Raw genomic sequence first — 27,292 nt, forward strand, 5'->3', positions numbered from 1 at the left:
GTCCTATTGGTTTACTTGGGTGACAGGCATCAAGATTAAACTGTCCCATATTCTTCCCCAGTCCTTCCATGTATTCCCTCTTTCCATTATCCACATCTTTTCAGATTGTGAGCCTTCAGGATAGGAACCTGTCTGAGTTTTAAACATCTGTACAATGCAAGGCAAAGAGGTGGCATAATAGTGGGCCTTTGGCCTTGCTGGGATCAGGCCACCATCTTCCAATACCAGCCGGCTGGTTCTGCCTAAGCTGCATGGAACCCCACCCTGCTCCTGTCAGGGTGCTCCAGAGTTTGGTGATCACTGAGCACACCAGAGCTACCACCATAGCCACCATACAGTTTTATATGTTCCCTGTAAAAATTGTACAATGGCAATTAGCAATGGCAATGACAATTAGCCATCAATTGTTTGTTCCCAGCATCTGACAGTTAGATGTATTCTGCCACTGAATATGGCTCTTCCCCATTCTTAGCTATCATGGACAGCTATTCATTGTCCAATCTATTAACACTCTGTGCCAGGGACCATTGCAACATCTACTGGCAATTCATTCAATAGGTTGTTAATTCACTGTCAGAAAAACTACTTCCTTTTGACCATCCCTTGACCTACAGCCAAACTACAGCCAACAACTTCTGGAACTCTCTCAAGGATCATGTCTAGAACACTGCGGCAAGATGGAACATGGCATTCACAGCAAAGCCAAGGTGAAGGAGTGCTTTCCATCATGCAGGTTTTCTGCTTCATTAATAGAGGCTGGACATGTCACAGCATGTATCCAAGTGGGCACATGAGAGCCACAAGAAGTACTCACCTCTTGAGAATCCTTCCCTCTATACTTTAGCCACCTGCATCATCACAGTACCTCAGATTCTATGGCACAGATTACAAATAGCCCAATGGAATATGGCAACAGAGCACCAAGATGAACCTCTATGCAACTACCACAGCACAGCAGCTGGCCCACAATTTTGCTCATAGGCTTAGTCCTCAAACTTGTTGTCAACGTTGTGCCCAATTCTATGGCAACACAGGATGCCATAAAGGCAGAATTGAGGATGTGCACCAGCCCAATAGCCTTTTTCACTGCCAAGGCTCAGCCCTGGTATAGATGAAGACATGAACAGCAACTTCTGAGAATAGGCCAAATGCACTTCCTCACACCACTTGTCAAGGGCCATCCTGTGCATGCAGCAGACTGAGGTGGTCATCTCAGGCAGACATCCACCTCCATTGTGGCTGCTCCTAATCCCTGGATTCAAAAAGGAGGGGAAATGGGGTGAAGGAGTAGCATGAAGAACATGCACCCAATGCTGTAGCCTCCCCCCTCCACACTTCCTCTTCTATTCCATCCCCTCCCCCAGTTTTTGAATCCAGGATGAGGGAAGGCAGAGGCAAAACTTGGCACACCACCAAATAAAGGGGTGAATTTAGTATACCAAGTGGTAGCAGCAGTATTGAGTGTGCCCTCTCAGGCAATCTTGGGCCTGCCTTCCATCTGCAGAAACACAATGCAATTCTGCTGGGTCGTTTTTCTCCCCTTGTCTCAAAAGGCAGGCACATGTGCAAGGGTGATCAACGGCCTGCCAAGTTTACTCATTCATCTTCTTTGTCCATCAAATTATCAAAATATAGAGTTGACCTCTTACAAGGCACCTCCCACCTCACTTTCCACATACACCTCCAACCCAGTGGCATCACTAGGGTTTGTGTCACCCAGTGTGGAAGTCACCCATGATGGACTTCCTCCCATGCAGCAGACAGAGCAACCACTCAACAGCCCAGGTGGTGGGAGTGGTGATGTACCATCACCCCACCCCCACTGGTTTTTTGGCTATACCTTTTGATAGAACGCAGATATTTCAATGCAGTTTCGCTTCATTCTGCATGAAATTCCACATTGATATACAACATGATGGTGTTATTCCTACAAACCGTGCTTTTAGCAGTTTTAGTTACTAGTAGTGTCACCCCCTTAGGATGTCAACTTGCTAACACCTTATTAGTTAGTGTCATAACAACATCTCTTTGACTCTTCAAACAATCAGTCTCATTGGTCTGTTCTGAATTAAGGAAATGTACTTTTTGGTTACCCAAGACAGCTGCAGTTTTGCTTTCTGGTTTTTGGGGCCATAACTTTGGATAGAATTGAGATATTACACTCCTTTTTTTCTCATTACATTCTGCTGTAAATTACACATTGAATGGTATACAGTGATGGTATTATTCCTAGAAACCGCAATTTTGGTCACTAGTGGTGTCATCCCCCTTTGTGCATCACCCCCACTTTGCATGTCACCTGGTGCAGCCTGCACCCCCCCCCCAAGTGATGCCACTGCTCCTAACACTTATTGCTTGGCCTCTTGGAAGTACGCCTGGGAACTTACACAAGGCTGCCATCTATATAGTAACATTTAAAGAGTGAGAAGTGCACATGACATGGCAGCATGGACACAATTCAGATTCACATCCATCAGTCATTCCTGCAGGAGCATGTCAGTGGATGCTTAAGCCATTTCTGCCCAAGTTGCATATATGAAACAAGAACCAAATGTGTACACCTGTGGGCCAGGCAGAAGTGGGTTAAGGATGCCTTGAAATCACTCTTAAGTAGCTGTGTGCACAGTGCTTGGTTTCTAAGATGCCGAGGCACATGCCACATTTAAGAGTCAGTTGAGTTTGTAGTGTAGCATGTGCTCTCAGGAAGAGCAAGTCATGCTGCCAAGACACACTCACCTGCTCAAAGGACCACACAGAGTCCACCTTTGGCTTGATTTTTCCTTGATTGTAGAGGGCAGTGAGCTTGGTCACCACATCACGCAGTAGCTCCTCTTCTCCATCTAGGTAGCCCAGGTGGTAGCCACAAACAGCCTTGTTGAGATGAAGCAGCTGTAAGACATTGATGCTGAACTGGTTCCACCAGGTCTTTGCCATGGCCATGAGGTTCTTCCTCTGCCCCGTTAACAAGTTGGCTACGCCTGATAAATTGAAATGCATACAGTTTTAGCATCCATGTAGCAGGTATTTTACAGTCACCAGAGGAGAAGCCATCCCCCAACATCCTCTCACTTGCCCTGTACAGGTAGGATTAATTTCTAAAGATGCTGCAGGAATGAAATGGGGGTGATGCCTGCCCCAAAAATCACACTTCTGACCTGGAAACCCTGCCCTTCATGGATGTTGACTGCAACTACTCAGCAGTAACTGAGGTGGCTGCAACTACTCATGAGATGTGCTCAGGTATATCTAAGACAGGTTCTGTTTTGGGACATTATCAGGAGAGAAAATATTTCAAAGTTTATTTCACATTCTCCCCCCCCCCCATCTTCTACTAGGTCATGGGGGGGAAAGGGGGAAGAAACCACAAGCTCTTCCTGCCTGCCCCCCCCCCCCGGCTCCAAAATACTTTCCCCTTTCATCATTGCCCCATTTCCTGGAAAAAATATATTGTGGTGCTGCCAAGTGGCTAATGGCCCAGAATTTTAGAGATCAGGGCATGAAGCATCTGACCAAAATTGCCACATTTGGGTCTGGAATTTTCATTCCACCAAGACAGCCGAGAGCAATTCTATGTCAATCACTTGGCCAAGAGCATGCATGAGTATCATCTTTCCCTATAGCTTTGCTCACCTGCTTATATCACAAATTACAATCAGTCCTCACTATCCACACACTCTGTTCCTGTGGATTCACTTATCCGCAGGAACAAGCGTGTAACTTACCTCATATCATCTGCTGCCTGTTCTTGACTATCCATGACATCCATAGCGATTCTGAACCTATCTGCTGCTAGCATTCCTGACCAGGTTAGCTACCCTAAGCTCAATGATTTGGTATCCGCTGGTTTTTCCAGGAACCTAACCCCAGTAGATAATGAGAACGGACTGCACTCGTTTACGGACACTTTTCTACTGTGCAACTTCAATGGACTAAAAGTGGCAAGTGATCCCACGTTGCTGGGAGTGGAAGGAAGAAGAGGTGGGAGTGCTAAGGCTCCAGAGCCTTCTTACAACTTCCGGATTCTAAAAGCAGAGAGGAGAGTAACCATGTGGGGCACTGTGCCAGGGTCACCAAGTTTAACCTTTTGGCTCCACTGCCACCAACTACCAGGCTTGCAAGATTCCCACCTCCCCTTCCAGTGTGGCTGTGTAAGAGCTCTGCCTGCAGGCATAAAATTATTGCAAGTTCACTGCCGGGGGGGGGGGGGGAGAGAAGAGAAGCGTTCAACAACTTTGGAGTCTGCCTCCCACTCATCTCACAAAACATTTGTTGCAACAGCAGGGTGTTTAGCTGACTCAAGGGGGAACTTGTTCAGTGTATCTCAAAGGAGTGCAGATTTACCCTCTCCAAACCACACAAGGGAGAGTGATCAGGACTCCATCAAGTTTCTCAGAAGTGTATTTATACTGCAACATAAATGCCAGAAAGTTAAACCCTAAAATAAAGCGAGACAAGCAGTGGTACTCAGGCCTACTGGGAAGAATACTTTTTGCCTATAAAATATTCCCCTTAATTCTGTGTGCAAGGTTTTTTTTTTTTTTACACAATAACCCAATTATTGTCCTTTGACCAAATCAGGGCACTAAACACCAGGTGCTGACCGTGGGCTCTGAATGCATAATAAGCCTTGCTGTATAAATCCAAATACAGATTTCTAAAATTGGTTGAAACCCACACAAAAGTTGTGCTTTCTAATCTGGGTCCATCCTTCTTCACCAGACCCACTCCAACCCTAGATGTGGAGGGAGCTGGTTGTGGTTATTCAGTTCAAGACACTGCACAAGTGAACAGAACAATGGCAGGAATTCACAATCCTGTAAACTTCTTAGAGACATCTAGTCAGTCTCTGTCAGAGATAAGAAGATGGACCTTTGGTCTTAGCAAAAGTTTCTGGCATCTTATGCATTGTTATTGCTCAGATTCCAGAAGCAAAGCCTTGACCACTGTACACTAACTCTAGGGTTTAACATTACCTCACACAGCACATGCACAAAGACATTTTTCCCTGCCCCTGGTTCTAGGTTTGCAACTGGAGCAGGACTTTGGTCAATCCTCAATTTCAATTAACCTAAAATATTTCCACTTACCATAGCTGACCAGTTTGCCCATTGGCTTCAGGAGGTTAAAGCCTTTCGTAGTATCTGAACCGCCCAAGGGATCCAAGACAACATCTACACCTAGAAGGCAGTTGGGGAGGAGAGAGATGAGAGAAAGTTGCTATTGGGGAAAAAGAGTGATCGGGAATCATTGGTAGATTAAAAAAAAGATGGTGTATACCGCATCTACTTCCCCGCCCCCATTATAATCCGTGTTCTGGTGTTCCTATTATAAAATTATCACTCTTACTAAAATTACTAAAAACCCACATCTTAAATATTTGTCGGCCAGTGTGAATTACTTTCCTGTCTGACAAGTCCCATGCAACTGAAGACATACACACCTGATCTCACCCTCCCCACTCACAGGGCTTTTTCCTTAATTATGCAAGGAGGTTGTTTGGACAAAGCACCTCTCTAGATACACCATCCAAATGCTACTCAGCTGAACTGTGCTCTTCTGGGGCAGATTACAGAAACTGTTCTGGAGGGACCAGAGAATGTGCATGCTGTCTTATCAAGTGGGACCAGTTCTGGATCAAAAGTACTATACAAACCAGACCGATTTTGGCCAGGTGTTTGTATTTTCAACAACATTACCTTGACAAACACACACTTTATAATACAACTGTGCATGTTCGTGCGCACCAAATTCAGCAGCCTACACCCAGTCTTGCTAGAAAGCCTCTGTACCCATTAGGGTCTGTTTTTGGACATGCTAGAACTCCTTGGGGCTAGAATCTCAAAACACATAGACGAACAGGACTTGCTGAGGGAGAATCAGCATGGCTTCTGTAAGGGTAAGTCTTGCCTCACAAACCTTTTAGAATTCTTTGAAAAGGTCAACAGGCATGTGGATGCGGGAGAACCCGTAGACATTATATATCTGGACTTTCAGAAGGTGTTCGACACAGTCCCTCACCAAAGGCTACTGAAAAAACTCAGCAGTCAGGGAATTAGAGGGCAGGTCCTCTCATGGATTGAGAACTGGTTGAAGACCAGGAAACAGAGAGTGGGTGTCAATGGGCAATTTTCATCTTGGCGTGGTGGTGGACAGGTCGATGAAAGTGTCGACTCAATGTGCGGCGGCAGTAACGAAGGCCAATTCTATGCTTGGGATCATTTGAAAAGGTATTGAGAACAAAACGGCTAATATTATAATGCCGTTGTACAAATCGATGGTAAGGTCACACCTGGAGTATTGTGTCCAGTTCTGGTCGCCGCATCTCAAAAAAGACATAGTAGAAATGGAAAAGGTGCAAAAGAGAGCGACTAAGATGGTTACTGGGCTGGGGCACCTTCCTTATGAAGAAAGGCTACAGCGTTTGGGCCTCTTCAGCCTAGAAAAGAGGTGCCTGAGGGGGGACATGATTGAGACATACAAAATTATGCAGGGGATGGACAGAGTGGATAGAGAGATGCTCTTGACACTCTCACATAACACCAGAAACAGGGGACATCCACTAAAATTGAGTGTTGGAAGAGTTAGGACAGACAAAAGAAAATATTTCTTTACTCAGTGTGTGGTTGGTCTGTGGAACTCCTTGCCACAGGATGTGGTGCTGGCATCTGGCCTGGGCACCTTTAAAGGGGGATTGGACAAGTTTCTGGAGGAAAAATCCATTAGGGGGTACAAGCCATGATGTGTATGCGCAACATCCTGATTTTAGAAATGGGTTATGTCAGAATGCCAGATGCAAGGGAGGGCACCAGGATGAGGTCCCTTGTTATCTGGTGTGCTCCCTGGGGCATTTGGTGGGCCGATGTGAGATACAGGAAGCTGGACTAGATTGGCCTATGGCCTGATCCAGTGGGGCTGTTCTTATCTTCTTATGTTCTTAAGATCCTACAGTTAGGCCAGGTAGTTTGATGGATTTAAAAGGTGCTCCTGATTAACTGGGCAGCTGCTGTTCCCCTCCCCAACACTGAAAACTGCAGTTAAAGTACTCACACACACTGAGTAGGAGGTCTTATTATAGAAAAAACATGCCTTCTCCCCCTCTTGCAGGCAGGGATGCCTCTTCTAAGAAAGCCTCTGCTATATCAGGTGTGCATGCACATCTTTAAACATAAGAAAAAAATGCTTCTCTCTTCAGAATTACTACATTCATATGCAAAAGTATTCAGTTTTTGCTGCTTATGTGATTAATGATTAATGAAATATGTTTAATGAACTACACTTAATTGGATGACTATGATACTTGAGATGTTTGCAGATAAATTCAGAGTAGGAAAAAGTTGCTTTAAAATTCCCACCCCATTCATCTCAACTGTAAACTATCATCCCATGTCACAAAAAGAAACCCAGAGAAGGAAGAAAGTCTTGAATCACCCTGTCACCTCAAACCCCCCCCCCCCACAACTCCCTCTTTCCAGTCCCTATTACTGACCTTTTGGTGAGATTTTCCGGACCTCAGCCACATAGTCAGTTGCCCGGTAGTCAATAGGGTGGGTGACCCCATTCTCTTTGAGGGCATCATGCTTTGAGGCAGAGGCTGTGCCAAAAATAGTGACATTCTCCACAGTTTTGCAGAGCTGGACTGCTGCTGTTCCCACTCCACCTGGGGGGGAGGGAAGAGGCTCAAGTAAGCAGGAAAATATAAAGCTTTTGGGAGTAGCCCAAGAGCCACTGGCAACAGAAAGCAACATGCATAACTTTGATACAATCCCATCCTGCTTCACTTGGAAGGCGAGGGAAATTCATTGAGACTCTAGAGAAAGTTGACCATCAACTTTAATAGACAACAGGTGCTGACTTTGGCCCCTTAGGTTACAGATATAAGGCAGGCCAGGGCTAGCTTATCCATGAGGTTGACTCAGGCAACTGCCTCAGGCAACTGTTTGGCAATAGTGCCCACCCACCTCCACTGCTCCTTCTGCCTCAGAGTAGAAGAAGAGGGGGACCAAGTAAAAGAGGAAATGTGGAAGAGAGGAGTTGTGAGCTAGAGTGTCTAAAGCTCTAACCCACCTCTCTTCTCCTTCATGTTTCCTCTTTTGCTCAGTTCCCTTTCCAATCCAGGGGTCAGAAGGAGAGGTTGGTGTATCATTAGATAAGTCTGGGCAGGGGGAAACAAACATTTGGCAGACTGCCTCAGGTGCCAAGAGACAGCTAAAGAATACTGTGACAGACACTTTTAATTTGATGGGCATTCAACATGGTTGCCTATATTCTCTCCCCTCTCCCAGACACTTGAAATTTGTTGGATTTTTGTTGTTTTTTTTAATGGAGAGCAGTAAGTTCTTAGAGAGCCTTTGCAATTTGCGGAGTTTGACCCAGAACAATTGAACATGATTGATACAGATTAAAATTTCAAGCACAGGAAGAGGAATCAAGAACCACTCTGGGAGTGGTTCTCTTATTTTGGAGAGCTGATCTATGACTCTCCAGCACAAGAGGAAGAATTTATTACCTGCTGCCATGTGGACAAGGATGCTCTGGTTAGGTCGCAAGTTGCCAAAGTCAAAGAGGACCATGTAGGCAGTGATATAATTGACCAGGAAGGCAGCTGCTTCTTCAAAACTCATCCCTTCTGGCATAGGAAATGTCTGGCTGGCCGGAACTGTCACAATTTCCTGCCAGAGCCCTGACCTGGCCAACAGCATCACCTTATCACCTACCTGGCAAAAGAGGAGAGAAAATGAAAGTCAGCTCTGATGGATACAAGCATCACAACCTAGTCCCTGCACCCCATCTTTTCCAGACAAGGGATTCTCTTACGGTGCAGTTTCATGGATTCAGGCAATTTTAGTAAAAGCAGCACTTCTGTCACTTCAATGAGGTATTCTTTCATTAATATTTCCAAACATAAAGAATAATTTGCAGGTTGTGGATCAGCAACTGGGGTGCCCTTACAAACAAGAATGCAACCGCAAAGAACAGTTCTTTATACTGTCTCCATTGTGTCAGTTCTCCCTGAAAGTTAAAACTAGTATAAAGTTCACATCAGTTAATCCGAACTGGGGCAGACCAGCCAGGGCTCTGCTCTAGTCTGATTTTTGAAGGATTCACAGAAGAGCCAGGCAAAAGGAATATGGTACATTTAGCCTTGACAAAGGAACATTAAGAGACGAGGAGTTTGGAAATGACAGTTTGCAAACACTTTTTAAAAGAGGGCATCTGAAAGAAGAGAGGGGGAAACTGTAGCCCCTTTATCCTCTGAGGAACCCCACGGACAAGGTCACAAATGAGAACACACAGTCCAGAAAGGTTTCAATCCATTCCCACCAGTCGCTCTTGGCAGCCTTGAAAAACAAAATGTTCATGTGACAAGCTCAGGTCCGGAGGCAGGGATGACAACGCTGGGGTTGCATGGCAGCCAACAGGCTATCAAGTTCGACTTCCTTGATGAGCATTCGGTGTTCAGTGCTTCCCACTGTAGGCAAATGCTGACATTCAGATAAGGGAGGCGTGCCTAGCCAGAACAGGGGCAGGAGGATGTGGTCATTCATTCATTCTATCCTGCCTTTCAGCCTCTATGGTGACTCACACCTTGAACGAAACAACCAATATATACCAAAACATTGTTTTTTTAAATTGGGCAGGGTAAGGTGCAGCAAAGCAGACAGTCAGATCCATAAGAAGAAACATGGACCTTGAAATATTCTGGTCCCAGGCCATTAAGGGTTTTAAAGATTATAAGCACCCTGGATTAAGTCCAGAAACCCACCATTAGCTAACACAAAATGGTTGTTACATGCTGCCATGCTCAAGCTCTCGCTAAAATCCATGCAGCAGCACTGAGTATTAACTGAAGTTTCTAGACTCTTTTTCGGGGGTAGTCCTAAGTAAAGCACACTGCAATAGTCCAATCTTTAGCTGCGACTAAGGCATGTGTTTCACTGACCTACTCATTTCAGAATGTGCATCTTGCCATGACTGCCACCTATAATTCTGCTGTGGCCCTCGTGTATGCTCCCCTTGGAAAAGCGCAAAGCTAAGCAGGAGCTTTGAACTATGTCAAAAATAGGACTGACTAGGCGCCGATAAACTTGACTCTCAAAAATATATAGTTGCCATGTTCAAAAGGCAGTCCATCTCCAGCCACTAGAAAGCCCAAACCCTGGCCTGGGGGCCATTTGCAGCCCTTGGGGACTCCAATCCAGCCTGTGGGGAGTCCCCAGTGACCAATGAGCCTCTGCGCCTCCGGAGACTTGCTGGAGCCCGTGCTGGCCTGATGCAACTGCTTTCAGCGTGACAGCCAACTGTTTGACCTCTTGCGTAAGCTGAGGGCTCCCTCCACTGCTTGCTGTTTCACATCTGTGAAGCAGCAGCGGCAGCAAAGGAAAGGCTGGCCTTGCTTCGTGCAAGGCCTTTTATAGGCCTTGAGCTATTGCAAGACCTTCATTCATTCATATAAGTTCCATCTCTAATATATTCATTTATGTAAATTTAATCAAATTTGAAATGTAAATTAATTCTTTTTCCCCCGGCCCTGACGAAGTGTCAGAGATGATGCGGCCCTCCTGCCAAAAAGTTTGGACACCCCTGCACTAGAATGACGCTGGTGTTCCACATCACATTACAGGTTATCAAGTTCAGGCCCACCCACCCCCCCAAACCTCCAGATGCCCAAGGCAGCACCCCAAATCCTACCCCCCTTTACTTGCTTTACTTGACACTTGCTTCTGCTTTTCCTACTTAGAAAAGCAGAGAGAGGTTTAGAAAAGGAGAGAGAGGGGAGAGTGATGGGCTAGACCACCTCACATTCTCTCTCCCATTCCATCCCCCATTCTTCATTTTCCAGGCATGGGTGTGGACATGGAAGATGAACAGAGAATGCAAATGGGCAAGCAGGAGTAGGAGCCTACTCAAAACTACTGCTTGAGGGGACTGCATCAGTCCATGGACTGGTTACTACCATAAGACTGAATGCTCAGCTGGATTACTTGGAAAACACTAGTGTCCATGGGAAAATTCTTCAGTGAAAGGACAGATGAGCTTTCCTGAATTAGAAGAGAGAGTTCTTGGGGAGGGGCTAAGTAGCGAATGAAACAGAATGGTCTTCAGGATCAGCTCTTGAAGATTACCTGTTTTTCACCTAAAACTGCAGGTCTAGAGACCGGGTAAGAGACAAGTGCTAGTAGAGGCACTGTTATCAGAGTGGCTTCAAAGTATCTGGAAAGTTTAGAGCTCGGCTCTAGAGCTTTCTTTTCAGGACTTTGCAGGTAAGGCAGCAGGGGAGTCAATGCGGAAAGACAAGCTGCTGAACCCCTGTGGAGATACCATCTGATCGAAAGAAGAGATTTGGAAGAACTAAGTAAGTGCTGTTTATGTTATGCAAATTCCGGCTATAAAGGACTGATGTAACTCAAGGTTTTGGAAGATAAAGAAAGAGGGGGAGGACTCCTCCACTTTACTGCTCAATGAGAAGATCAATGAGAAGATCATTGAGCACTTGGTATTATATGGAGCATGATTTCATTGATATACATTTATAAATGTGTAACCCTGCACTGGATATAATTTCCTTTTATTAGACTTTCGACTTTGGACTATTTTGGATCCTTCACCGCGGCAGGATTTCATGAAATACAAACTGGTGAATAGTCTCTGTTGTGTCTATTAATGGAGACAAAAAAAATTCTTCAAATTCCATAGGAAAAAAAACAAAACGCAGGAGGAACTTTATAGTAAAAGAGAGTTGACATCTAGTGGACTAAAAGAAAATTGCAAGGAGAATTGATGGAACCCCCAGAAGAGGAATGGCAGATCCTGATCCGCAGACAGCTGGAGAATTTGCTTGTGATGAGCAGAAAACAGAAATCAGCAGAAACTGTAGAATTCAAATTCTAAAAATACAAATTAGTGTGGAAACTTTAAACCAACAAGTAACTAAGCTGTGTGAACTGGAAGTAACACCGGAGAAAATTAATGATCAACAATTTGAGCCACTAACTTATGGGGTAAATTGGAAGATAAGAATTCAAAAATTATCATATTGGATTGGAGAAGAGATACCACGAAAAACAGATCTTGAAGGAATTGATCAAGAAATTGGTCAAAAGATGGGGAGAATGTATCAGGAATATTTGAGAGAAGAAAAAAATATTTTTTGTAATATTTTTTGTAATATTTTTGAGAGAAGAAAAAATATTTTTTGTAATTGTTTTTTGTTTGTTTAATATTCAGTGATATGATTTATGATTCAGTGATAATATTCAGTGATATGATTTATGAGCTCATATCCGTCAGATATGAGCTGACGGAACATACCAAGATCCAGGTCTACAGAGCTTGCGTCCTGAGTACACTTCTGTACTGCAGCGAGTCATGGACTCTTCGCTCACAACAGGAGAGGAAACTGAGCGCTTTCCACATGCGCTGCCTCCGACGCATTCTCGGCATCACCTGGCAGGACAAAGTTCCAAACAACACAGTCCTGGAACGTGCTGGAATCCCTAACATGTATTCACTGCTGAAACAGAGACGCCTGCGTTGGCTTGGTCATGTCGTGAGAATGGATGATGGCCGGATCCCAAAGGATCTCCTCTATGGAGAACTCGTGCAAGGAAAGCGCCCTACAGGTAGACCACAGCTGCGATACAAGGACATCTGCAAGAGGGATCTGAAGGCCTTAGGGATGGACCTCAACAAGTGGGAAACCCTGGCCTCTGAGCGGTCCGCTTGGAGGCAGGCTGTGCAGCATGGCCTTTCCCAGTTTGAAGAGACACTTTGCCAACAGTCTGAGGCTAAGAGGCAAAGAAGGAAGGCCCATAGCCAGGCAGACAGACCAGGGACAGACTGCACTTGCTCTCGGTGTGGAAGGGATTGTCACTCCCGGATTGGCCTTTTCAGCAACACTAGACGCTGTGCCAGAACCACCTTTCAGAGCGCGATACCATAGTCTTTCAAGACTGAAGGTTGCCAATACTGATATGATTTGGTAGCTGTCTAATATTGATTTGGGAGAAGAGAAAATATATGTTAGTATTTTATAGGTTCATTTTTATGAATTAGATTTAGATGAATTTTGATGAATTAATTTTGATGAATTAGAATGATAAGTAGTAGTAATTTGTATTAGAACAAGCTGTATTAAAAAGAGGTTTTTTATTTTTTCACATTTTTAAGTTTAAGATTTTATTGAAAGAAGGAACATAAAGAATGATGGGAAAAGAAGGGGAGAGATAACTGATGATGATGAAAATGATGAAGTATAGAGAATATGAAACAGGGTTTTTAGAGATGAATATGTATTTTTATTTTTTTCTTCCTTTTTATAATTTTTTTTATTATATTAAGAGATATAAGAAATTATTGGTAGAACGAATTCTTAATTAATTGGCATATGGTATCCTGCAACCTCAATGTTTGTATGTATGTGTTTTTGTGTCTGTGTTTATATACAAAAAAAATTAAAAAGAAGAGAGAGTTCTTACTTGCAAGTACCAAAACTATCCTGCACTGTGCAGCCACAGGAGAGTAATAGACATGTTCTACAGAACTAATCACAGTGTGATAAACAGGCCCAATATACCCATGTTAAGTGAATGTATGCCATAGAATCCTTTGCAACATACAGGCTCTGTTACAGAAGCACAAGAATTATACAGCTGCCAATTGGGGGGGAAGTTCAAGAAAAATGTTGCAAGCCAACCGAGCCTCTACTTGAGCTAGTAGGGCAACTTAATAATCATATTTTGGCATTAAAGGGACCAATATAATATTTGTTGCTTATAATAAGCTCACACATACACACACTGTTACTGGTTGGGTGGGTGCCTGTGGAAACAGCATGACTCTCTGGCGCCACGTCCAGATTTCTGCCTGCCACAGATCTCCTGTGCTGAAAGAAAACACAACCATTTCCTCTGCAAAGGGGAAATCCTGTGTTTATCTGGCTCCAGTATCAGGAAGAGACCATCACTGTGGGCCAGCATCCTTCACCTTTTGCGTGAACCCCTCTCTCCAATACAGTCATGCCTTGGCCATGAACACTTGGTGGATGTATCAGTTGCAGAAGGCCAGATAATGAGCACTTTCTTGTTCAAATTAACAAAAGAGACAAACTGAAGTTTGAGTAGCACAAGAAGTGGAAGATTGTAAATGGACATTGAATGGACAAGTTGGATCTTGGGAAAGCCAGGTTCTGGTAGCATGACAGTTATGCAAGTGCAAGACAGACAAGTTCTTTCCTCCCCCTCACCTTCTAACCAAACACATGAAATGAGTGGTGGATTTATCCAGATACAAGTCTCCAGATGCTATCATTTAACCAAGTAAGGCTGCAATTGTGAACACGATAAGGAGCAAGTTCAATTGAATCTGTTGGACTTACTTCAGAGTAAATAGGATCGCATCATCATGCTACAACAGCTGTCAATAAATATCTCAAAACATTTCGCAAACACAGATTGATCACAAGCTATTACTTGCCAGAGGTCTCAGTCTGTGTGTGTCTAAAGCTCCAATCCTATACATGCTTCCCCTGGAATAAGCCCCACTGAACTGAGACATACTACTGAACTGGCCAAGTAATTAGCCAAGGGGCTAATTATATGAGAATACTCAGAGGATTCTGTTACATAAGTTTATTTTCAAGTACAAATTTTTAATACTAGCTTGTTGTAGAGACACAAATCACAAACAGAAACACACTTGAAAAAAAGGAACTCTCCAGTTATGTTGTTGTTTTTGGACATCCCATTGCTGCAGTTTTCACTTGTGTGCAGTATGCTAAGTTTTCCAACTGTGTAATCAGTACACATTAACTTAGTTGCTTAAAAGTCAAACAACTCAAGGTCACATTACAGGCAACTTAATGAAATAAGCTCACATGAACTATGTTGCTATTGAGTGGCTTATGTCCAGGGAACTCTTGTTACAGATCTCCTGGTGCAACTTTCAAGTTTTTGGCTCTACCGACTCCCCCAAATGTTCCCACACTGCTGCACTGAGGCAGACACTAGATGACCTATGAAGGAGCTAATAATGCAAAAGAAATGCATAGTTTAATCCCCCTGTGAAATCTAGATTACTCTTGCTGAAATGTTGGGGCTAGTTCAGAATATATAGATCTTCTCTACTACCAAGACAGCAGGGGATCTTAAATCCAGCCTCCTTCTGTCAGCATCAACACCCATACTGCCTGCTTTCCCTCAGTCCCATGATTTCCCCCTCCCATCATGTGCCAAAGCCACAGAGAAAACAGCTCCAGATCTGCACTGTGAGCAAGTTGATAAAAGCCAATGATTCATACACATGAGCTTCCCTGTCAGCTGTACATGTGCATGCACATATACCCCACCCTGACCACTGGTTGATCTGCTGTGACACAATATGAAATTTTACAAAGCATTCCAACTGCTGAGAAGTCAGTCAGCAATAGAATTGGAAGTAGAAGGAAAATCATATTGCTTGAAAGAGGAGCAGAAATGTTAGGGCTGAGCATCACAGTGGCTCAGAACACTGGGCTAAAGAAGTCACCAATACATTTATTTTGTATAGTGTGAATTCCCAAACTTCATTGTCCTCAAAGGCTCAAGGTAGGCAATATCCCAACACCACCATCACATATAAAAACTGACCTAATTAGAATTTAGGTTCCATTTTGTGCGGCGAGATTATTGGACGCACAGTCTTGGAAGACCACCTAAATTTCTTTGGTAGAAGAATGGTGGATAAAGATTCTGGACTTAGCAGGAACAGATAAACTTACCATTTTACTTAAAGAGAAGACAGTTAGTACTTTTATGAAGAACTAGAAACCATTCATTGACTTTCTGCATATAAAGAAAAAATGTGATATTTGTGGATTTGAGGAGTAAAGATAAATGAATTTATCTTTATAAATGATTTTATCTTTATAAATTAGTAAAGATAAATGAATGAACTTAAAATATTGGGAAGGGATTAAGAGAAATAATTGATATGAATAGAAAACTTAAGTTGTCGTTTAAGCAATATACCAGAAAGAATGGTCAGGGATTTATGTCTTGATATTTGATGTTATGGAGCATAAAAAAATGAATGTTATAAGTAGAAGGGACCGGCGGGGCAGAGCTGAGTTCTGCCACATCCAGAGCCTCCGCGTTGGGCTGTGGGCCCAACAGAGAGCCTCTTGCCCAAGGGCTGCCACAGAATCAAGCAGCCCCATTGTGGGGCTGCTTGCCTTATCTGGGGGAAGGGGATGAAAGTTCCTTTTGGGTGCCACCAGTGCAGCCTTGTTAGCGCTCAGGATGATGCAGTGGCCATTTCTGGTGCAGCGGTAGTCCCATGCTCGAGGCAGGATAGGATTAGGCTGCCTGTTAGGAGCCGACTAACCTCATCGACTGCCTCCAAGCCATTGGTTGACCTACTGTGATGTGAAAGAATGTTGGCCATTAATTGATGACCAGGACAGGAGGGCTGGTCTAGAGCAGGGGTGCCCAAACCCCGGCCCCGAAGCCACTTGCGGCCCTTGCAGCCTCTCAATGCGGCCCTCAGGGAGCCCCCAGTCTCCAATGAGGCTCTGGCCCTCCGGAGATTTGTTGAAGCCCGCACTGGCCCAATGCAACTTCTCTCAGCATGAGGGTGACTGTTTGACCTCTCATGTGAGGTGTGGGATGAGAGCTCCCTCCACTGCTTGCTCTTTCACATCTGTGATGCTGCAGCAGCAGCAAAGGAAAGGCCAGCCTTGCTTTGTGCAAGGCCTTTTATAGGCCTTGAGCTATTGCAAGACCTTCATTCATTCATATAAGTTCATCTTTAATATATTGATTTATGAAAACTTATGTAAATTTTTTCAAATTTTCAATGTAAATTAATTCTTTTTTTCCCCTGCCCCCGACACAGTGTCAGAGAGCTGATGTGGCCCTCCTGCCAAAAACTTTGGACACCCCTGGTCTAGAGGGTAGAGCCTCGTTAGCCCGAAGATAACATCAGGTTGCCAGTTCAAGGACACCGGCAGCTCCCTGAACGGTTGAGAATGAGACCTTGAAGCAGCTGACAAGCCGAGCTGAGTGATTCCACCTGCTCTCGGTGTGAGCAAGAAGCGTCTTGGCTGTCCTCCATGTGCAAGATGGAGCTGCTTGTCAGCCTGCGTGGGAGAACTGGAGGCCAGAAGTGAGACCAAACCAGGAAGATCCATTCTGAAATGTAGTTGGTTCTTGAAAGAGAGAACCTCTATGTTCATAAAAAAAACCCTTGAGGGATTTAGAAATGCCTGCCTATGTAAACTGCCTTGAATAAAGTCAGAGGAGTAATCCGATGACCAGAAAGGCGGTATATAAACATCTAGTTTATTATTATTATTATTATTAATTCTTGGGGATGAGGAAGGCTGGTTATAGCTATAGTGCTTATGAGCATTCTATGTTTCATATGTTGGTTCACATTAACCCTTACAAATTTTTGGCTTTGAGCTTATAACACACTGTATTCTAATTTTCTTTTTCAAGGTAGATCAGGGGCTAACTATTCATAAGAAGCAACTACATACCACAGCATTTAAAAAATATTTTTAAAAGTAACTTCAAAGAAGGAGCAATTTAGAGAAGCCATATATATTTCAGGAGTGATGCTGGCTTCTTCCTGCACCTGCTGCTTCTCTATCCCAACTCTCCTCCTCTTCCTCCTCCTCCCCCCCCTTAACCCCAGGTTTGACAAGCCTTTGTATCTGCAGATTGCCCTGGAACCCCGGAGAGGAGGTGGAGTGTTTTTATTTGGTGCAACACAGCAGCACGCACATGTTGTGTACATCCAAATGTATCCTCTGAAATGTATCTTCTCCCAAAGAATGGAAACACTACACAGCCCTGCCACCGTTTTTTGACACATAGTTGCTGGTAATGTGCGGCAAGTCCTTTGCAATCAACTATTAAAATCACAATAGAACTATCACTGTATGTTCCAGATGCTTCAAATTTTTGAATACAGCATGCACACCAGTCCTTATTCAGCATGCAGAGAGGGGAGATGAAAGACATCTGAAAGCTGCAAATGGCATTCAGGCAGGAGAGTGGCTGTGCAAGCCTGATAACAGGTGGGCTAGGTGATGTTTTTAACTCAAAGAGACAAAGAGGTCTAACTTCAACTCTCCGATACAGGGAAAAGAAAAAGTTGAACTACTTGGTAATGCCATTCTAGATCTCAATAGGCAAAGGCAGCTAGCTATCCCCTTTAACTACTCACAGAAGTGGTCTACTTGTGTCGGGGTCCCACCCAGATGCCCTGACCCCCCAACTTACCCTGGAGCAGGCACCCCATGCCCAGGGTGGGGAGGCTTCCCTGCCCTTGAGGGGGGCAAAGAAGGTTGGCTCACCCCAACCAGACAGAGGGGGCTGGCAGGGTAAACAAGGAACACAGGAGGAAACAAGCCAGGAACAGGAAAGGCCTTTTCTGCCCCACCTGGAGGAAGGGGAGGGGCCAAAAAGGGGGCAGGCTTGCTCCATAAAACAGGGAAGCCAGGGATGAGAGGCAGGCAGTGTGAAGCAGGGAGCTGTGAGGTGAACAGCTCCTGCTCCCAAGCCAGGTGTGGCAGCTGCTAAGGAGGAGGACAAGGGTGCTGGAACCCCTTCCCCTCCGGCCAATCTGAGTCCTCCCTGGGGGTGGAACAAGCCTGCTCCAGGCCCCTCCAGGGGTGGGCCCCTACAACTTGCATAAGCAGTACCGTATCTCTTGTTGAAAAGCAGTACAGTACATTACAGTATTATTAAGATTTATAACTGAGCAGGGACATACAAAGACTGCAGCATTTCCATGACTAGACAATGAATGTAATTTTTCTAGTCTAATCCTCTCTGTGTATCTCCATTTCAGATGAGCAATCACACATGCAATAAACATTGCTACCTATTAGATTTTATCATCTAGCAAGACAGTCATGGACACATTTCAATCTAACCAATGGCAGAGTTAATCTTGAGGCCGCAAGTACTGGTTACACACCTATTGTCCAGGCACCAGCCCAAGAGCTTGACACACTAATGTAGTGGTCCAGAAATGCAGCAACAACTAGTTCGCTATTAAGTAGTGCTTCCAGTGGACAAGGTTTTTTTCTGCAAGTTTATGCACTTGAAATGGACAGGGGGGAAAATAAAACTTCCTGATCATCATGATTTGATGGTGTGGATGTATCCTGAAAATGATAAACAGGTTTAGACTCCTGGAAGCATGCACTGGAGACAAAATGCTGGGGCCCAAGACAGCTTAGCAGGCAAGTTCTACAGAAGAGAAACAAGAATACACAAGACAATCCTGCAAGACGTGATGAATTAGTTAACCGCTGTTCAGATAACAGTAGATTGAGTAACCACAACCTAAGGAGAGGCAGAGAAACTGACAGCAATTTTTCCAGCGAGTTGCTTGCTTCCAGACAGTTCAGATATATCACAGAAGTCTTTATGAGGATTCCAAACTTCATATTCTCATGGAGCTACATTAGAATGGTACAGCTTCTTCTCTTGCAATGAGAGATGTGACATTTAGGGACTTCATTTACATGCATTCTAACACATGTGCCTAAAGAAGAACAGAAGCTATCATACAGCTATGCTTGTTGGGAAATAATTTACATTAACGATACACATCAGCTTTTTCCTCAAGCAGAGCAAAATCTGACAGTATAAGTTTTGTGTAGGCTGCACACCAAAAATATTAAATCAAGTGAATACATCCAGAGTCTGGAATGGTTGAATGGGACTGGGATGAAGAAAAGGGGCATCATTGATATTACAAAGAGGTAGCCAGCTCTGAGTAGGTGGACAAAGGCCTACAAGGTAGTCTCACCTGCCAAATGAAACTAGATTCAGGTGTGGCTTCGAGCCAGATTATGTCATTTTGGGCATGAATCCAAAAGGAGACTGAAACAAAACAGCCAGGATGAAAACAACCTTAAAGAGCAAACACATCTTCCAGAAAGATTGTCCATTACTAGCATAACACTGCAATGAAAGACCCAGTCAGAAAGTGGACTGAAACATTCAATCTAACAGAATGTGAAAATGTGTTCTTCTGGTCTTGACCTGAGAGAGAGGTCCAAGTCTAACCTCCTCCAAAATAAGTCTCCAACATCGCCCTCAGTGCCTGAAGTGGGACATAAAGATTCAGGAACTGCTAAAGAGACATACCAAAGCATGACTTTTTGTCTGCTAGGTCTCATGACTCCCTATGAAAGTGGACACACTGTCAACCTTTCTGACCTGTTGGTTCATAAGCTCTTACTAGTACTTTAGGCACAAGTAGAAATGAATAGAAGACTTACTGAAAGACACAGACAATTTGTATCTGGGCTGCTAATCACAGAAATCTCATGTCGCCTTGAACTTCAAGTTAGGGTGAAGGAGACAGAACACTACTTATTAAGAGAAGGCAGGGTCAATTTCTATAGTTACAGCATTTCAGGATCATGCCAATGTAACTGAAGCTTGGTCTACAGGTTAAAATGCTTGTAGAAACAAACAGATGTAGCATTTAACAGATACTATATGCTGGACTGTTTTCTAGCAGCACCATGGACTCTATAAATACGTACCTAGGTGAGGATGATCTGAATAACCAATGCTGAAAATAAGAAACTGTAAAGTCTGACTGTGTACTAATACAAACCCTGAACAAGACGTGTTCAATCTTGTTTGTCAAATCTAACACACAACCAGAGACCCTTTCACCCGCAAGTGATGGCTTGACCTTCCAGATCACACACTCACACTATCAAGTAGCAATGCCCTGGTAAAGTTGTCCTGTCATGAGTTTACTGGATGGCCAAGAGAAGAATTTCCTGGTTCCCATTCTTATGGCTCTGTCTTCTACCCCAATTCCATACATGCAACAATAGGGAAAGGTCATAGTTCAATGGTAATGCACATGTACTGCATGCAGATCAGTCTGAATCTACTGCATCTCCAGGAAGGGCTGAAGAAAACACTTGTGTGAAACTCTGGAAATGAGTTGCTAGATGAATCAATGGCCTGACTCAGTAGGTGTCTTATCAACTCTACTGCAAATGCACAAAATCGCTCTACTGTGCACAGCAGCCCACAAATGCAGAGTCACTGATGACTGTCGCAAGAATGACAATGGAACTGTGCTTGTGGTTGCTGCTTAACACACAGATGTAGTTAATCCAATATACAAGTTATCCGTTTAACAAACGATCACATTATATTGTTAAATCCAAGTGTCTTGTAGCAACATCCAGCTTAATTTCAGACAGGAATTAAAATATTGTGGTTTGAGACAATATGCTTGTGCAATATTGAAGATCCCTGCACAATTTTATGATAATGAACTAGCTCTTCATTACACAGCATTACCATGTCCAATGAATGGTGCTGACCCATCAATCTGATAACAATTCTCTTTGGGCACATTGTGCAATGAGAACTTTCCTAAGAATTTGATGCATGTGATGGTTAGATTCACCAACATTATGGGGAAAGGCAGTATCCAAGTTCTTCATATTCAAGAAGAAGTACTGTACTTCTGCCTTTAAGTACAGTAGTACAAAATATGGTGCTAACCTTGCTTTCCAAGCTGCCATTTTGCTTCTCTGTTATACAGTATAAAGGTTATGCACTATTGATACAGCTTGACAAATATCAAGAATAAATTCAGACCCCCACAAATCTTGGGGAAAATTTTTTTTACTTAGGAATGCCCAAGCATGTTAATTTTTTTTTTATAGACTAAAGATATGGGGAGAAAAAAAAGACCTGGCTTCTCTATTTTGGAGCCAAAACTGGCTCAGAAATCAGTAAGAGGATGTAGAAGACAACAGAACTTACAAATCTTGCGTGAACGGGCAGGAAGAAAAGCAATGCACAAACCAAAAATGAACAGGCACCCTTCCTTGTTCACTCAGTGAACAGGTAAAGAGGCAGAAGTAATTACAGACCACCAGGGGATGTACAGTAGTCTGGAAGCTGCTGTCTGTCTCTGATTTCCCAGCACGATGCCCATTTAGGTAGAAAAAGAACCAGCTGCTGTCTCTTATGGAAATCATGCTTGTTCCCAACAGCTCAGTCCAGACTCTTGCCTACTCTCTTGCAAGTGCTCCCAACTACAGAAATGCACCCATCCCACAGTTAAGCCAGACAGATGGCAAGTTGTCTTCCTTTATCCATTAACACTAACTGACTTAATGACCTCTCAAAAGACCATGTGTTTCCTATGTCCTGATGAAGACCACAGATCCCTATTAGATGTTAGAAACTTGGGGTGGTGAAGCCCCAACAACAAAATGATTCAACTCAACAACCTTCCCCCTGCCTCAAGCACTTGACAAGGTGAGCATCCTGAAGACCAGTGAATTTTGGACAGCTGTCCCCCAGTTGTGGGTTTCTGGCAAAAGCTAACTTTGGTCCTAGAGCAGGGGTGCCCAAACCCCGGCCCTGGGGCCACTTACGGCCCTCGAGGCCTCTCAATGCAGCCCTCAGGGAGCCCCTAGTCTCCAATGAACCTCTGGCCCTCCAGAGATTTGCTGGAGCCCACACTGGCCAGATGCAACTGCTCTCAGTGTGAGGGCGACTGTTTGACCTCTCGTGTGAGCTGTGGGATGGGGGCTCCCTCCACTGCTTGTTGTTTCATGCCTTTGACGCAGTAACAGCAGCAAAGGAAAGGCCAGCCTTGCTTTGTGCAAGGCCTTTTATAGGCCTTGAGCTTTTGCAAGACCTTCATTATTCATACAAGTTCATCTTTAATATATTCATTTATGTAAACTTATGTAAATTTATTCAAATTTTAAATGTAAATTAATTATTTTTTTACCCCCAGCCCCTGACACAGTGTCAGAGAAACGATGTGGCCCACCTGCCAAAAACTTTGGACACCCCTGTCCTAGAGGGTTGGAAGGCTTTCCTAATAGATCCGCACATCTGAACAGGGCACCATTAAAAAAGTGCCAGCCCCCAAAGGGTTAAGACTGCACAGAGAGCTTAAGATTGCAAAGTGAGCCTTCTGTAAGGAAGTCCACACAAGCCCACAGGAGTATGAAGTGGACAGGGCCCCCTCTTAATGATGATGAAAATCCAGTCACTCCCAGTTTAGGGCATTCTACGGTCAGATGAAGTGGGGGGGATACATGCTCAATGTCAGGGGCATGCTATATAAATGTGCAACACATACCAGCCATTCTGGGATTGCATTAGTCACTGCTAGTCTGAACAGTAAACTGAGCTTTCAGGATCAGCATGGGAAGTGGGTACAGCACAAATAGGGACTGTACAGCATCTCTCCTAAGCTAATAGGCAATCATCTTCCTTGTGTTCTTTCCTTTTGCTTTTCATTCAGTGCTACATCAGGCCATGGGGATGTTGCTGCCTAGAAAGAATCCTTTGACAGCACGGAATTCTTAACTGTACAGTCCAGCTTCTTAACATGCTGATTCTAGAGCTCAGTGGCGCTCTCTCTGTCAGCCACATCCTTAAGGACAAAGGAACTGGGGGAGGGGGAAGAGACTGTGGGTCATGGAGCCAAGAGGCAGCCGGATTTTCACATAATTGATTTGAGCTACCCAGTGAAATCTTTGGCTGCATGAAGTTTTTGCTTTGTATATGCCCAGTCAGGTTTTTTAGACTTACATCTTAACATCTTAATATGTGAAAATTAGAATCTCACCACCTTTCATTTCAGAGTAGGCTAATTGGGAGGATCAAGACTGATGACATACATTTCTTAACTTTCATTTATCAAGTGGAAAAGGAGAAAGAAAGCACTTCCAGTCTATTCCTGGAGAGTAACAAGACATCTTAAAGTCATCCAACTACCGGGATGTTTCATCAGTGTTGGCTTTACAAAGTTGCCTTAAGGCTCATCCAGAATTTGCAGGAGGGCCCAATTAATACCACCACCAATGACTAGCAAAGAAAAGGAAGTCTAACCCTTGCAAACTAGGCCTTGAATTAAGCTTTGGCATTCTTTGTCGTTTTAGCTTTTCTTGGGAGTCAACCAACCAAAAAGTGCTTGCATTGCTGTGTTCTGCTCAAATCCAAGTTCTTGGACATCTCTGCTACAAATAACAGAAGCAGATACATCTTTGTTCACTGTACACAGAGTGTTTGGAATTGTCCTTGTGGAGAAAGTAGGAGCGTGCATCAGGTCTTCTTTTCTCCCCCCACCATCTGAAACTCAGAGATAAGTAGGTTCCCCCCCCCCCAGTAAGTCAGACAGGCCATCTTACTGAACTAAATAGGCTTACTTCTAAGTAAAACAGACACCACTTAGAGATATAGTTATGCTATATAAACGTGCACAGACACGTTTATAAATCAAGTGATGCAAAATGAATGAGATAACTGCTACATTCACACCCTCTGTGCATATCAGGAGAATCTGTAGATCAAGAAAAAAGGTTTGTAAGTGTAGCCAAGTTTCTAAAATAAGAAACATCAGTGCTCAGGCCTACCAGACAGCCTTATACTCTACTTCCAAATATGAGATACATATTTGTATGTACATACATACAATACAGCGGGAAGCATAATGCACATGAACACATAATGCGTGCATAACACATTATATCCTGTAATGTGTTTCAAGGTTGAACTCTGGCATTGAAACCCAGTTCCCGAGCTTAAAACCCTGGGAGAACACCATTACCAGACCCTTGTGTGGAGAACCTGAATGAAGGAATTCAAGGTACTGTATTGTACTAATGATGACCACCAGAGATGCACACAGAAAGCAACAAAAATGTCTTCATGGGCACCCATGAGCATCCCTGTCCCTTAATTCCCCTCTCATAGAACAGTGGGGTCCCCCCACCATTTCATGTGCCACTACAAATGCCCCGCCCAGCCCAGGGAGTGCAATGAGCCCCAGCATTTCTCTGAATCTTGGAGCCCCAGCATTTCTCCCAACCTAGTGGCAGAATTGCACCATGCTGCGGAGGTATCCAGAGAGCCTCAAAGCACTGCACAACTACAGGGACAATCCTCCACCATCTCTGCAGCCCAAGTTAACTATGCAGTTGGAGCTTGTTGCTTTTGCACTATTCAAGTGCCCAAGCATCTCAGATTGCCCCCCTTCCACACTAGGGTCAGGGAATTGTCTGCTAGGTTGGGGAGGGGAACCCACCTTTTGGGAGAAGGGCGGGGTCTTTGCAACCCACAAGTGCTTGGTGGGCTACCAAGGCTATCTAAGGTTTGCAAACCCCCACCCATAGCACTCGCCCTTCTCAAAACCCACCCCAAGTTGGGAGGCTCTTACACATTGCCCTCCCTATTGCCCCAAATCAGTTCTCCAGTGGGCAATGGGGGGAGGATTCCACCTGCGTTTAGCTGAAGAACGGGGGGTGGGGTGGAGGGTGACAGGAGCTCGCCCCACTTCAACCCCCGCCTCTCCTATTGTCCTAAGCGGGAGGGCAGGCGAGAAAAGGGGCCCACGCCCACTTCTCTGAAGGGCGCAGTCATGCTGCAGCTCTCCTCCCGCCGTCTCCAGAGCCTCCCTGAGAGGTGGACGCCCCCAGCGGCCACACCTTTCTGAAAACAGGCGAGACCCTCGCCCCTCTCCTCGCCTCCCACCCTCAGGCTCCCCACTGCCGCTGGGTTTGCGCCCCCTCCCCAGTTCCCCTCCGCTGTGGGGAAAGTGATTCCCCCCCATCTTCCTGCCCCCCAGAGCCTTCCTCGCGGGGAGGCTGCGCTGCCCCCTCCCCAAATTCCTCTCCCGGCCACGCCCACTCTCCACCGCCCTGCAGCCCTGCGCCTCCGAGGGGCTTCCGCAGCCCCCTCCCCAAGCCTACGGGGAGGGAGGAAGGAAGGGAGGGAGGGTAACTGCTGCTGCTGCGCCCCCAGCCTCTCCCCACGTCGCGTGGCGCCCCCCGCCCTTGCAGCCCCGCACCCACCTTGGGGCTGGCGACGCCCTCGCCCACCGCCAGGACCGTGCCCGCCGCCTCCATGCCGGGGCTGACGGGGGGCGGCGGGAGCCTCTCGTAGAGCCCCTGGCGGGCCAGCAGGTCGGCGAAGTTGAGCCCGCAGGCCCGGACCTCCACGCTGACCTGGCCGGTGCCCGGGCTGGGCTCGGCCTGGGGCAGCTGCCGGCTCTGCAGCTTCATCTTCTCGTAGCCCCCGAAGCCGGTCAGCACCAGCGCCCGGTAGCGGCGCCCCGCGGCGGGGGCGGAGGCAGCCGCTGCCTCCTGCTGCTCCGGCTGGGCAGCAGCCTTGCCCTCCTCCCCGGGCGCCGCCGCCGCTTCTTGGGGCTGCTGCTGCTCTGCAGGCGGAGCGGCGTCCGCGGTGCCCGCATCGCCCCCGGCAGCCTCTTCCCCAGACATGGAGCCTCGAGATGCCCGCGCCCTGGACGGAGGGGAGGACGGAGGGACGCAGCCCGTGCAGGAGGACGCGGAGAAGAGGCGCGCAACAGCTGGAGAGGCGCAGCACAAGCGCCGCCCGCTGGAGCTGGGCGCGGCTCGCGGAGGACCTGCTGCGCGGGGAGGGAAACCCGGAACGGAAAGCGCAGCCAAAGTCTCCGCCTCGCCCGACGCCCACTCGCCCCTCCGCCTGCCAGAAAACGGGGCGGGGACGGCAGGCAGGCAGGCCGGCAGGGCGGGGGCGCCTTTCCCACACCACGCGCAGCCCCGTCGGGGTTGGCGAGCCCAGTCCTAGGCAGGTCTACTCAGAAGTCACTCCCGTTAGAGTCAATGGGGCTTGCTCCTAGGAAAGTTGGATAGGATTGCAGCCTTCCTCCTTTTTTAATGGGGCTTAGGCTGCACTCCCAGCCACGCTTTCCTCGGAGTAAGCACCACTGAACACGATACGACTGACGTCTGAGCAGACATGCGTAGGATTGTGCACTCAGAACCCAAGGCTATGCATCTCTACTCAGAAGTAAGTGCCATTAGAGTCAATGGGGCTTACTCCCAAGAAAGTGTGGATAGGATGGCAGCCTAAGAGTCCAAGCCTATGTATGTCTACTTGGAAGTGCCATTAGAGTTAATGGGGCTTACTCCCAGGAAAGTGTGGATAGGATGGCAGCCTAAGAGCCCAAGCCTATTCCTGTCTACTCAGGAGTAAGTGCCATTAGAGTCAATGGGGCTTACTCCCAGGAAAGTGTGGAGAGGATGGCAGCCTAAGAGTCCAAGCCTATGTATGTCTACTTGGAAGTGCCATTAGAGTTAATGGGGCTTACTCCCAGGAAAGTGTGGATAGGATGGCAGCCTAAGAGCCCAAGCCTATTCCTGTCTACTCAGGAGTAAGTGCCATTAGAGTCAATGGGGCTTACTCCCAGGAAAGTGTGGAGAGGATGGCAGCCTAAGAGTCCTAGCCTATGCCTGTCTACTTGGAAG

At 45.7% G+C, this 27,292-nt stretch overlaps 1 protein-coding gene across 1 annotated transcript in view; it reads right to left on the bottom strand.

The window, feature by feature from the left end:
- VAT1 (vesicle amine transport 1) overlaps positions 1–26,436 on the bottom strand; it is a 32,431-nt gene extending 5,995 nt beyond the window's left edge. Inside the window, exons 1-5 of the mRNA XM_066628109.1 lie at positions 25,856–26,436; positions 8,507–8,714; positions 7,487–7,657; positions 5,088–5,177; positions 2,737–2,978 (exon numbers count right to left, since the gene is read on the bottom strand). Of these exons, the coding sequence (XP_066484206.1) occupies positions 2,737–2,978; positions 5,088–5,177; positions 7,487–7,657; positions 8,507–8,714; positions 25,856–26,281 (1,137 nt within the window). The 5' untranslated portion in view covers positions 26,282–26,436. The remainder of the gene's footprint in view (positions 1–2,736; positions 2,979–5,087; positions 5,178–7,486; positions 7,658–8,506; positions 8,715–25,855) is intronic.
- Positions 26,437–27,292: the final 856 nt, after the last annotated feature.

This window comes from Tiliqua scincoides, chromosome 5 (assembly GCF_035046505.1).
Source record: "Tiliqua scincoides isolate rTilSci1 chromosome 5, rTilSci1.hap2, whole genome shotgun sequence".
Taxonomy (NCBI): Eukaryota; Metazoa; Chordata; class Lepidosauria; order Squamata; family Scincidae; genus Tiliqua; species Tiliqua scincoides.